Source organism: Coturnix japonica, chromosome 18 (genome assembly GCF_054131305.1).
Source record: "Coturnix japonica strain WE chromosome 18, WE-NBRP24, whole genome shotgun sequence".
Taxonomy (NCBI): domain Eukaryota; kingdom Metazoa; phylum Chordata; class Aves; order Galliformes; family Phasianidae; genus Coturnix; species Coturnix japonica.
In genome coordinates this window covers 9,331,748-9,345,161 of record NC_140680.1, presented here as the reverse complement: position 1 = coordinate 9,345,161, position 13,414 = coordinate 9,331,748, and the positions used below count along the sequence as shown (strand labels likewise).

At 51.7% G+C, this 13,414-nt stretch overlaps 1 protein-coding gene across 3 annotated transcripts in view; it reads left to right on the top strand.

Annotated features, from left to right (window-relative positions):
• PPARGC1B (PPARG coactivator 1 beta) overlaps nt 1–9,610 on the top strand; it is a 39,010-nt gene extending 29,400 nt beyond the window's left edge. Inside the window, exons 6-12 of one of the 3 annotated variants that reach the window (XM_015876087.3) lie at nt 384–420; nt 809–873; nt 1,252–2,026; nt 2,701–2,776; nt 3,497–3,618; nt 3,760–3,914; nt 5,453–9,610. In XM_015876087.3, coding sequence (XP_015731573.2) covers nt 384–420; nt 809–873; nt 1,252–2,026; nt 2,701–2,776; nt 3,497–3,618; nt 3,760–3,914; nt 5,453–5,556 — 1,334 coding nt within the window. In that variant the 3' untranslated portion in view covers nt 5,557–9,610. The remainder of the gene's footprint in view (nt 1–383; nt 421–808; nt 874–1,251; nt 2,027–2,700; nt 2,777–3,496; nt 3,619–3,759; nt 3,915–5,452) is intronic. The other 2 variants (XM_015876088.3, XR_014935450.1) reach the window with 2 other exon arrangements.
• The last annotated feature ends 3,804 nt before the right edge of the window (nt 9,611–13,414 follow it).

Here is a 13,414-nt window from a genome sequence, read left to right as displayed (position 1 = left end):
GGGAACTGTTCTGGTGTCGGGGTGCTGTGTCAATCCACTCCCCCCTTGCCTCCTGCCTCAGTTTCCCCACCCTCACGGCAGGAGGAGGCAGCGGGTGCCACAGCAGCAGCCCAGCAGACACTGGGCTGGTCGTTCCCCTGGGGTTCAGCTGCGCCAGTGCCCTGAAAGCACAGCCAGCACAACCTGTCCATGGCAAGTGCTTTGTGCGCATGAGCGGCTCCAATCCGTTGGCCCAAGCCAGGCCACGCTGTCCCTCGTGTGGATGCCATCACCTCACTGGCAGTGGCCCCAGCCCTGGCTCCCGCTGCCCCGCGCCGCTGCCTGCCCACGGGCGCTGGAGGGAGCGCAGCTCCGCCGGTAACCCTGCTTCTCCTGCCTTTCAGAAACACCCCGGTGTCTCACGCTGTCCTTGGCGCAAACGTAAGTGCACACAGGATCTGTGTCGACAGAACTAACCGCGCTGGGGCTGGAAAGCCGTCTCATTGTGTCCGGCTGGGCATGTCAAAAAGCAGAGGGATGTGCAGCGGGGCGGGGGTGTGGGAGCCACACGTGTCGCCTGGGTGCAAGGGGCCGGGGGGCTTCAGGCCCTTGGGTGAGGGCAGGTGCCTGGGGGATGTGTCCCAAGGTCTGGCTGCAGCTCATCCCCAGCAGTGGCAAAGAGGGCACGCTGCTTGCCCCAGTCACCGTCAGGCATTAGGAATGGTGGGATAGTACGTTTGTAGGCAGCATCTTTTCAGCCTCCTTTTTTGTATTTCCTGCCTGTATTCACCTACACACATTCTTTTCCTTCTTTTGTGCTGTTCTCCAGTGACTCTACTTTTGGGAAGAGAAACTCGGAGTCAATGTTGACCATGGAGCTGTGTGGTACAGCAGGTAGGATGGGCTTTTAATGTCTCACTTCTCCTTGGGTTGGAGAACAACCTGAGTCCATCTTGTAGCTGCCAGTGTGTTCATCCTGTGCTGTGGAAGCCCCCATCATGATCAGCCACAGGGATTCTTAACACTGTGAGCAGCTTCTAGGCTCCATCTTTCTGAAGTGCAGGCACTGCAAAAGGTGTTTGGATGTGGGGGCTGGACCAGGGGGAAGGGCGAGTGTGGTGGTCCCACTGGGGATCCAGCATCCTTTTATCCCAAAGTGCTGGTGAGTGGATAGATGTCAGTGCTGCTCATCCTTTGGGGTCAAGTTGAGTGTGCCAGTTGGGGCAGAGCTGACTCCTACTGACTCCTGTGGTTTGTTTGTCGTGGGTTCAGGTCTCACACCACCCACCACTCCACCGTACAAGCCTGCTGAGGAGGATCTGTACAAGCCAGACATCCCCCAGGACACAGGCAAGGAGGACAGCACAGTCCCCAGCCCCACAGCTGGCAGCACAGGGGACACATCCACCTTTCAGAAAGCCGCAAAGAAGCACCCTGAGAGGACAGAGCTCTTGGCCCACCTGAGCCGAGCTGCTGAGCAGCCAGGAGTGCTCAAGAGGCCCTTTTCACGCTCCTTTGGGGACCACGACTACTGCCAGGTGCTGAAGCCCGAGGGCACCCTGCAAAGGAAGGTGCTCAAGTCTTGGGAGCCCTCAGGCCAGACTGAGATGGAGCACAAGAGAAGGGTCCCAGACACACACTACCAGGGGCTGGACCTTGGCTGCAAGGAGGCCGGCAGTGAGATGGTGTGGAAGGATGGCATCAAGCAGCTGAGAGATCAGGAGATCAGAGCCAGATTAACAAAGCACTTTGGCATCCTGGACAGTCCTGTCGATGACCAGGACATGGCTTTCTGCAAGACCCCCGAGTATGACGCTGTTTTTGACGACAGCTGCAGTGAAAGTGGCTCCCTTGTAGAGGAGGAGGAGGAGGAAGAAGAAGAGGAGGAAGAGGAGCACTGCGACAGCCCATTGGACACCAAGCTGTGCCTGCGGAGAAACCCCCTTTCCAGGACCAGTGTGCATTACTGCTCCCGGAGCAGGTCCAGCTCGGGGTCTTCGTGCTGCCGGTCCCGATCCCCCACAAGCAGATGCACCTTCAGGTACAGGTGGGCAGTGAAAAGGGCTGGCAGCCTTCAGCAGCTGCAGGCAGTAAGGTTGAGGGCATGTGCTGTTGTAGAAACTTCCTTTGGCCATAGCTTGGGACAGTCCTGAGGCAGACAGGCCCTTGATCTGACCCAGCACAGTGGCTGTCTCCTCCCTTCCTGCTACAGGAGGTCCTTGTGCGAGTCTCAGTGCATCCTGCTCCCAGCACCAGTCCTGATATCATTCCCGCTGTGCTTGGTGCACACAAGCTGTGCTCCCAGCACTATCTGAAGGCAATGTGTGACAGCACTGGATCTCTCTGGTCTGCTAGCCCGAGTCATAAAAATGCTAATTAATTAAAATCCATTGATACAAATGCATCAGCAGCTGCTGAAAACATCAGCCCTAGCCTGAGAGAGCAGCACCTGGGGGAAGTAATGTGGATTTCCTTTGTGCTGGGAGCAACAGGCAGAGGCTGGAGCCATTCCTGTGAAGGGACATGATTAAGGGACTGATTAGAGACCTCTTCTGGCATCAAGGAAAGGTCTTCTCAGTGTCGGAGTGCAGTGGAATGCCCTGCATGACCCAGTCTCTCCTCTGCTGCTGATAGTTCCCAGCACCACAGCTCCTTTCTGACAGCTGAAGCTTTCCCCCAGGGTTCCATTTCTGGGCTGATTTTGTCTCTTGTGCCCTGCAGGTGTGGGAACGGTGAGCGGTGTCAGGGTGGCAGCAGGAGCCGGGGCCAGCTTGAGAAGAAACGGGAAAAGGCCATTGTAAGTGAGCAGGGAGCTGCAGCCTCGGGCACCCACATGTGCACTGGGACAAAGAAACCCACAGCCCTCAGTAATCTGTTCTGGAAAAGCAACACTGGAGCCCATTAGCTCTGGCTTCAGCATCATTTGGTGCAAGGCCAGTGTTAAACAAGGACGTGGTGGGGGAAGAGAGAAAATCTAAAGTAAAGCGGAAGCAATTGGCAATTGGCAATACGCAAAGTCCTTGGCACATAAATACCCAGAGCATCCCACGTCAGTGCTCCATTGTGGAGCTGGCAGCTGGGGCAGTGAACTAGGGAATCCCTGGAGCTGCCCTGCCACCACTGCTGCTGCAGAGGCAGCTTGGGTGCACGGGTGTGTAGCAAGAATGGGATTGCATGTGCAGGGACATAGCTCCTGTTCCTCCCTACTGCCGTGTACATATGTATATATCCACACCTGCCCATCTGGCATTATTTTACTGCAGCACAGTTGAATTTTTCCCCCAGTTGTCTCAGGAATATTCCCTGGTGACTTCACCAGGATGAGCTGCAAATGTCAGACGGGTACAGTAGGCACTTAAAGGGAGGAAGGGGCATGTAGCTGAGGTTGTGGTGGGCTGGGAGCCAGCAGCACTGCATGGTCAGGGTGGGGGCTCCTGGCACCCCATGTTTTCAGTATCCATTGGCAGAGGTGAAGGTGTGGGTTGGAAGCCTGAGACTTCTGGCTTGGTGCTGGCAGGGGGAAGGCCGGGTGGTGTACATCAGGAACCTCTCCAGCAACATGAGCTCCAGCGAACTGAAGAAACGCTTCGAGGTGTTCGGTGAGATCGTGGAGTGCCAGGTCCTGTCCAGGACTAACAGGTGGGTGGTGAGGTCCCCGGTGTGTGGGGGTCTGCACCGTGCCCATCCCATCCCAGCCTGTGGGCACATGGCACAGAGCAGAGTCACATTAGCATGGCTCTGGAGCCTGACACGACTCTACTTCTTTCTCTGGTTGCTCAGGGGGGATAAATACGGCTTCATCACCTACCGGTATTCAGAGCACGCCGCCTTATCTCTGAAGAACGGCACCTCGCTAAGGAAGAGGAACGAGCCTTCCTTCCAGCTCAGCTCTGGTAGCCTCGGACACTTCTTCTGGACCAGATACACTGACTTAGGTAAGAAGGCTTCCTCAGAAGCATCCTGTTTATCAGCGTGGGGCGGTAACAGCACACTGCATTCCTGAATCTTTGTCATGCAAGAGTCCTAAAGCTTTTCCTGCAGCAAAAGCCCACCTGCTCTGGTACAGCTTGCACAGCTGTTCTCAGCTCAGTTGGATGGCTTTGGGTGCCAGGGGCAGGAGGAAAGCAGCTTGTGTGCAACCCCAGGGTGTGCTGGCTGCAAAGTACAGCATTCCAGCCCAGGGTGACAGGATCCCAGCTGATGCACAGCCCATCCTTTCTCAGATGTGTTTCTGCATGGTGCTTGACACTTTCCAGCAGAGAAATCCCTTCCCTGTCATTAGGGAAAGCAGTCAACAACTCAAGCTCAAAAAGGTGATCTGAGTTATTTGCTGCTTGACAGGACAATATCCCCAGAATCATGTATGTACTTTTCATCTGGAATGACAAGGAAATGTGCTATGTTTGCATTAACTGTTGATGCAAGCACACACTCTGCTCTCTGTAGGCCCCTGCCTGGATTCAGCCAGGACTCACTTAGTCTCACCCCTCAGCCTTTCCTAATGGGCAGGAGCGAAACCCTGTGCTGATTCTGGAAGAGAAACGTGATCCAGCCTTGCTTGGCCCTTCTTACTTTGACTCTTGGGTGTTTCACAGACACCACACGTTAAATTCTGCACCCTCTGCGGGAGGTGAAGTGGTTCTTTTCTCTTACTTCATGCACAAAATAAGGCATCCTGCTCCATGCCCAGAAAATAAAGCCATGCATTTTGATTTCCGCCTAGGTGCCCAGTCTGACACAAGTACTGCCCGATCCCTTAGCACCTTGTAACACTTCATTTGCTCAGAGCAGTACTCCGATTTTGATTGTGGGTGCAAATGCTCATTATTCATGTAATAAACCCCAGGATCCCTCATTCTGGGCTCTGAGGAGGTAAGAACCAGCATGCAACACATGATGAAAGCACTGTCTGTGCTGCTGAGCTGCGGGCAGCAGAGCTACGGGGACCCCAGCATGGCTCCCAGCTGTAGCAAAGATATGCACACAGAGGGGTTAAGCTGCTGCTAAATGAGGCTGCCTTATTTCTGGCATTTGCTAGATATGGCGGGCTTTGTCATGGCACTCTTTGTTCAGCTTCTGATGCAAGAGAAGGGGAGCTCCACAGGCAGACGCCCACGCTTGCCATGACCTGGTTGCTCACGTGGGAGCTGCCATACTTTGGGGACTCAGAACCCGTCTGGATCTGGCAGTTTTTGTGAATTTCTGACATCTAGCCTGACCTGCGAGAGCCCCGCCCCCAAACACCAGTTTGCTGCTTTTCAATGGGGACAAACAGCCCATTCTCCCACTTTCTCTCATTCTGGGATATGGGATAACAGCGGCACATTTGAAGGCACCCATCAGGGGAAACACCAGCTCGGGTGCTTGGTGCCTACCAGCACGGCCAGGGCTCAGTAGTGTGATGGCACAGGGAGTGTGGTGCTCTGGGCATCCAGCCACCCCTGACCCATGTTCTGTATCCTGTTCTTCCCAGATTGCAGCACGGAGGAGTCCTCCCCGGCGCCGGTGAAGAGCAAGTATGAGACCATGGATTTTGACAGCTTGCTGCAGGAGGCCCAGCTAAGCCTGCATCGGTAACAGCCTTAACCTTGGAGGAATACCTCAATACCTCAGTCAAGGCACTTCCAATATGTTTACGTTTTCAAAGAAATTATTCAGTCTATGACAAGCGAGAGAGAGCGAGAGAGCGAGAGCACGCATGCGCGAGAGAGAGAGACTGCTGTCCCTTTCAATTGATGTTTACATTGAACAAAGCTGCTTCTGTCTGTGAGTCCCCATGGTGTTGATGTCTCACTGCCACACATTAGTCGCCCCGCTTCTGACTGGTTGTTTTAGGGTGAGCCTAGGAGCCCCCCCGGCCCCTCTCCCCTGTCCCCCTCCCCGTGCTCCCACTGTGGAGTTGCAGCTGTGTTCACCATAACATTTTTTGTCCGTAGTGTGTGATGATGAAATTGTTAATTGTGAATAGAATCAGGATTATAAACTAATTTTTAATAGAAGAAGAAAAAAAAAGAAGTATATACTTAAAGATGTATTTATGGCTCAGATGTACTGTAATTCAGATTTATTGTACCGCTTCCTTGATTTTTAACTATGCACTGTAATGAGGCACTTGCCACTGAGCAAATGGGGGTCAGAGCAGAGCCCCAGAGCCAGCGTTCGCCCTCTGCCACGAGGCCACCCGCCTCCCCGCCGGGTCACCACGTTGCCGTCGAAGCCATTCTCCTTGTTAGGGCTGAGCCCCAGCCCCCAGCTGCCAAGAGGGGCCACGGTGTGGGCATGAAGGGAAGGGTGGTAAAGGAGTGGCACAACCACCTCCAGGCGTCCCCTCTCCAGCCTGCCATGTGCAGGGGCATGGCAGCTCCATGTCTGCCCGCCCGACGTGCTGCCCATTCTCCAGCCGGTGCCCCATAAGCCATACACCCACCCAGTACCTGGTTGGTGAGCCGGCTCCGTGCCCACCACTGGCACACTCCACACTGCTGCCTCCGTGCCCCAGCAGCGTGAAGGAAGCGTGGCATCTTTGCTGTGTCTGTGGCTCCTGGCTGGCCTGCCACTGCTTGCACCAGTCCCTGCCTTTTGCCAGGGTCCCGGGCCGCCCGGCAGCGCTGGATGTAAGGCATGCTCAAGCAGCGTCCCTGTGAAATTTGCTTGCAAACTTGTCCCCCACCTCTGGGAAAGGTGGGAGTGGGAGAGACCCCAGCCTTGGTTGGAAGGATCCCAACCAAGAGCAGGCCAGGGGGAAAGGAAATCTCCCTGGCTCCTCAAGCCATCTCCATCACCCTCATTTGCTTTCTGGACACAAGAGACCACTAGGGATTCAGCCATCCTTTGTAGATAGAATATTATAGCCTTAACTCTGTCAATAGATAGATAGATTAGAGTCTTCTGGGGTCTCCCTGGTACACGACTTAGGGTTTTTATTCTCGTTTCCTCAGTGTGGACACCATTTCATCTTGAAGGCAGTATGACCAAAGCCCCCAGAACTGCAGGAGGTTCAGTTCCAGGAGCCCTGCTTTGCCAACACAACCTGTGGCTCCAGCCCAAGCCTGTCCTTGACAGAAGGGCTGCCAGCAGCCCTGCCATCCGCAGTGCCCACTCGTTTCTCACTGCCCTCATGGAACTTGTGGTTCCAACAGCAGCAGTGAGGCAGTGGCACAGCTCTGCTGGCTCCCACATCCACCACCAGAGCTGGTCATGTCCTTGTGCCACTTGGTCAAGGTCTCTCCTGCCACAGGCCGTCCCCACTCCTGTCCTTGACCCAACATACACGAGTAACCCTGGCCGAGACTGAGCATCTGCTATTGGCAATTGCCTCATTGTAGCTTTGCCTTTTTCTGTCCTAGTATTTCCTCACAACGATGATGTTTACATGTGATTGCTATAGAGCTTATGTAGAATGTATATAGCGACACATTTAGGGTGGGTAGTTCTGTCCTGTGCTGTGCTGATGTTTTTCAGAAAACGATCAATCCAAAAAAAAAAAAAAGAAAAAAAAAACAAAAACAAAAGAAAAAACAAAACAAACAAAAAAAGGCCAAGTGGAATTCTTCCATCTCCTCCTTGCTCAGCCATGGGAGCGAGCCCTGGGCTACTCCCAACTAAAGGATGCATTAAGCCTGGCAGAGAGGAAGGGCAAGCACTGTGGGGCTGCTGGGTCCCTGAGGACCCCCCTTGGGGCAGCCCCTGGGTGCATTGCCAGCATTGATTTCTGTGAGCCCCCATCCAAAATCTGATGTTGCTTTCCTGCTGCTTCCCGTGCCATCGCACAGGGGCAATGCCCTGCAATGGGAACCTCGTAACGCACAGAGCCAATCAGCACTGCAGTCGTAGGATAGGAAGAGATGCAATAAGTGGTCTTCGTGTTGCCTGAAGCCTATAAGTGGAATTTTTTTTTGTTGTCATTTGGGGGTTTTCCTTTCTTTTGTCCCCCCTTCCCTTGAATTCGGACTGCTCATTGTCCCTCCCCCCTTGAGAAACGTTTCCTGCACTGATGCAATACGCACACGGGTGCTCAGGCACCCTCCTCACCAGCCCCCATGCCTGCCCCCAGTTTAGGATGTGGTGAGCGCAGAGTGTTTTAGCCTGAGAAGCACAGGTGTGGCTTCCTGCCGGCTGGGTTTAGAGTCTCTCACGCAGGGGTAGTGGTGAAAAATAAGTTTCCACTGGAGTTTTATTTTTTTAATGGAAAGGTTTTGTTTGTTTGCAGCACCCAGGGGTGAGGAGCGGCCAAGGAGAGCTCGCTCTGTTCAGGGACTGAGGCTGCTCTGGGTGCAGAGAAGGGACCCCGTGCCCCTCGCTGCTGGGGCATAGCCCAGAGAAACTGGGAGCAAAGGGTATATTAGGGTAGGCAATAAGTAAGGAGGAGATTTATTTTTCTAAGAAGTATATAGCTCTAGAATGTCCCCCAGTAGCTGCCTGTGAGTACCAAGGGAAGATGCTAAACATGAAGAGTTTGATGATGAAATGCCCTTTTGCTTTTTTTGCACAGATTTGCCCCATAAAATCTTGCTGTTCAGGGTGGGATACCAGGTTTCCCAGCTGGAATTCAATGGGCTCTTAGGAGAGGAGCCGATGTTTCCGAGTCTGGGCTGAATGCAGAGGACAATCCCGGGTGTTAGGTTTGATGCTGCCCCAAAGATGAGGTTCATCCCCATTCCTCATCAGCGCAGCTCGCTGGGCTGAATGATGAGCTCTATCATTGTTTGTAGCCTAGCCCTGAAGCCCTTTTCTGTTCTATCTCAATCCGTCCCGACAATCTCAAGCAATATGAACCAAACTCAGCCTTCGGGCTCCATTCCTCATCCTTGGAGCCGTGCTCGTCACAGTGCGGGCTGTGGGCCGTATGAATGTGAGAGAGAAGAAGGTGAAAGCAATGCATTTCTTGAGAAAGGTGTAAGAATTTCACCTAAAAAGGGGCACATCTGCTTTGTTATTTATAATAAAAGCTAAATTCTTTTTCTTTTTTTTTTTTTCTTCTATTTTTTTCTTTCAATGAACTAAAAGGACACTGCTAATAATGATTAGGGGCCGCTTCTGCCCCCTTCCTCGTGCTGAGTAAGTACTGCTGAACTCTGTGTTTTTCTGCTCGCAGAGTAAGTCAGAGCGGCAGAGTTGATCCCTCTGTGATTACGAATCCAGTTTTTAGTCTGATTGTTTTTAATTGGTGGCTGTTTTTTATATTTCATTTTTTTTGTTCCCCCCCTCCCTGGTTCCGTTCCGTTGTGTCCTTATTTATGTAATATACTTTAACCTTAAAAGATGGCATGGATTCCCATGCCTTTCCTTTATTATTATTGTTATTATTTTTAAACAGAGATTTATTTCTAGTGTGATTTAACTGTCTACCTTCTAAAACGAGAGGACGTTTTCTTGTATTTTTACATTGTCAGATTCTATAGTTTCATAGATAATTTAACCAAATCGCTCGATGTATTATCTATATCTATCCGGTGGGTATAAAAGTTCTATTTTAAATTGTGTAAATACTTCAGAACTGGCTTCTTTTTCCAGACTCCCCTGCTGCGGAGTTACTTGTTTACATCACAAAGACTGTAGAATCTCTACGCTCATGTACTGTAAATAGTGAAGTGATCTGCCTATAAATAAACGATAACATATATACTACAAACTGGGAAACAAAGCAATAACGAGCAACAAGTCTGTGCTGCTGGGATGTCAGGGTACCGAGCAGGTGCTCGTGTGCACGACGTGGCAGTGGGCTGGTGGGGATGTGCACTGGCCTGGTTGTTGGGACATAGGGTCGTGTACAATGTGAGTACATGACTCCAACCCTTACACTCATCCGTTTGAGAAGGAAACAACAACAACAAAACCAGCACATCGGTTTGCTGTTCTGGCATAGATTTCTGGTAAACCAACTTCTTCTCACACACCTGGGAATGCATTTGTAGCTTCAATGCCTGCTCTCCCTATCGGTCAGACAGAATCAGACACAGTTTACACTGTGGGAGGGAGAGGGGCCAGTGACTGGTTGTTGTGCACAGGAACAGCCTCTGATGCTGACCTTGGCTGGCTGGCATCTGCCCAACGAGGGCAGCATCTTCAGCATCTTCTGTACGCCTGACCTTGAGCAGCTGGCTGTGCTCCGAGCTCCCAGCCCTGCAGGGGAACTCAGTGCTGACACTGTGAGCTCCCAGCCGGGGCTCTGGAGCCCGCACTCAGCACAATGTGTGCATGTATCTACTCAGCATTCTTCCATCCCAGCTTGCTGTCCAGATCTGACGGGTGTCTTTACAGAGAGGACTGGGGAAGGGTCTGTTTTCTCTGCCTCCTGCCGGCTCAGGGTCCTCTGCCTGTTCACCCAGTGTCACTGAGCTCTGCCAGCAGCTGCTGCCTGCTTTGCCTGCACACAATCCCCCAGCTCACTTTTCCTCACCCTGCCTAGCTTTGCTCTCCCTGTACACCACCTGTGGATGCTGTCTTCTGTGCTCACTAGGAGCCTTTAGGGGCTGGTGGAGAGCTTGCTGTAGATGCCGCCCCTTGTGGGGGTCCCACAGTCTGTTCCCTCTTTCTCTCCCCCTCAGTCTGGATACATGTTGGTTTTTCATACCAAAATACCATTTCTACCTCCAAGTACATCTTCAAACTCACATTTGGATCCCTCACACTTCTCAGCAGCCTCCTGCAGGTAAGAAGATACAATTTCCCAACCAATCCCACTCCTCAAATGCCCACCCTGCTGCTGGGTGGTGGCGAGGGTGTCCAGCTGCTGTGCCTCAGGCTCTTGCTGCCTGAGTGGCACATTGTGCTATGCCTGGTGCTGGCTTAGCAGACCCTTGGGGAGCCGTGCAGCAGCTGCCATGGGCGAGCCACAATGGCTCAGCAGCAGCTGCAGTGGGTGAGGTGCAGGCATAGTGCTCTTGCAGTTGTGCTGGGGCTCTCTGCTTGTCTGAGCATCTCTGCTTCCCTTTCAGTTCAACATCCACAAGGACCCCACATGTGCAGAGCACTGAAGAAATGGCAGCTGGATGCTGAGCAGAGCCATGCAGGGAGCTGCCCTCCCCAGCCTGAGGGGCAGTGAAGGGATCTCCACACTGCCATCACAACAGCATTTTAGAGGGAAAGCATCCCCACTGCAGCAGTGGATGTGTCCTGGATGTGTCCTGCTGAAAAAGGAGCACAAGTTACCCTGGGCTCTCAGCAGTAACCTGGAGCACACAGGATTTACTGCCCGTGCAGAACCTAGTGGAGAAAGGCACAGAAAGGAACTAGATTTACCTGTACCCTGCCACATTCTGACCATGATCGGTATCTGCTCATGTTGATTTGTATCACAGAGAGTCTTCATTTCAGTGAGTTTGCAAAACATCAGCATCTGCTCAGAGAGAGGCAGTGCAAAGATTCAGCTCACTACTGCTGAATGGGCAAACTCCTGGGTGAAAACCTGTGTTCTCGTCACCAACATCTCCATCCCTCACTGTGAGCCGCTCATTTCAGGTCCAGGCAAGAACTCAACTGTCCAAAGAGAACAGAGAACTCGTGCTTCCTATAGGTCTGTGGGGGAAGGCACTGCGGCACCCAAGAGCCCAGAAGACCAGAAATGTTCCTCCCATGGCCAGCCTGGATCCGGTTGGTACATGTGGCTGTTCTGAGGGACACACAAGACATAGGGATGGTCTGTCACTGCCACGCCAAGGGGAACAGGGGCCAAAGAGAAGAACTGAAAAGCCTGTTTGGCTGAGGCAGCACACTGTTGTGCCATGTGGGCCACCACACAGACAGCCTAGGAGATATCAGCAGATTATTTACATTGGTCATTACCTGCAGCTCCTGGCTATGCAGACTCCTGGTGGAAAATAGGGAGATGAATTATTTCTTCAGTGAAAAGATTAATAACTCTAATTAATGGAGGGTAAGAAAACCAGATTTCAGGGCAGTACTGAAAAAATGAACTACATACCCTATAAAGGAGCAAAAAATCATGATAAGGGACCCTGAGCTCTTGGGAATGAGAAGAGTACAGAAATGGGCCAAGGCCACAAGAATACTTGAAGTGTATTCAGTGGGCAGCAAGCTGATAAGGAGCTGATATAGAGGGAAGAGCTGCACCTGTTTGCAGCAGCTGCAATGTGTGAAACAGGACCAGGAGGTGAATATCATCAGGAAGAGGTTTGTATGATAAATTCCTGTAAAATAAATAACTGCTGCTCCTCCGGGCATTTAGCCAAGCACAGTGCACTTGCCTGGACCCTCTCTCAGGAATCTTGGTTAAAGCAATACATCTTTAACAAGTCCTCAGGCATCCAAGGGCAAATGAGAGCAGCCCAGTAATGCCGGCCCCTGCAGACAGGTTGCAGGGCTGTGCCACCAGGGGCTGCAGGGACAGTTTGTGCTGGGACATTGCTACTGATTGTGGCCAACAGCTTCTTGTAAGACAGGAAGGGGAGAGCCTTGACTCTTTCCACCAGCTGTGGGCTATATGGAGAAACAATACTAGGAAAGAGAAAAGGAAAGCATTTGATAGAAGGGTGATTTGAAGCGCATGTGTAAATCAAACCAATTAAAAGCAGCCAGAAACGGGTTCTAACATCATTTTCAGCTTTAGATTAGAGTTAACTGGAAAGCCCCCTTTTCCTCCTAACCCTAATTTTATTCTTTATTTATTTTTGAGAGAAGGTTGTAACAAAACACCAAGAGATCTTGGGCCATTAGAGGTTTTTTAAGCAGGAGGTCAATCTAGCTTCAAATTTGTCGATCCATTCCTTAAGATACTTCTCCCTCCTACCTATCTCCTCTTTAAGAGAAGCCAGTGACTGGCTGTTGTGCACAGGGACAACTTGTGATGCTGACCTTGTCTGGCTGGCACCTGCCTAAAGAAGGTCTAGTGGATGAAGTGGTGATTGGTGGCCATCTTGGCCACAGGGACCATGAAGTGGTCAAATGTAGAATCTTTGGAAATCTGCCACTAAAACCTCAGTGGAGAGAGCAGAGTTTAGCCTGCTCAGGGAATTTATTAGTAAGGTTCTCTAGGAAGCTGTTTTTGAAGGCATTGGTGTCCATCAGTGCTGGTCAATTTTAAAGTTCCACCTCCTGAGAGCACAGGAACAGGCAGTTCCAAAGTGCTGGAAATCAAGCGAGAGGGGTAGAAGGCCAGCTTGGCTGAACAGGGATCTTCTGCTAAAGCTTAGGCAGAAAGCGCATGGCCACTGGAAGCGAAGTCAGGTGTCAGGAGAAGACTACGAGGATGCTCTTCACCTCTTTAGAGAAAAAATTCATGTGGCCAAAGTTCAATTAGACTTGAAGCTGGCCAGTAGTGTGGGGGACAATACAGAGGTTGTTGGTTTGTTTTGTTTTTTAAAGTTAACAACAAAGCAAAGTGAACGCTGGTTCTCTTGATGAGAAAAGTTGTCTTACAAACAGGAACACAGACAAAGCAAAGATGTTGAATGCTTTCCTTGCCTCTATTCTCAGC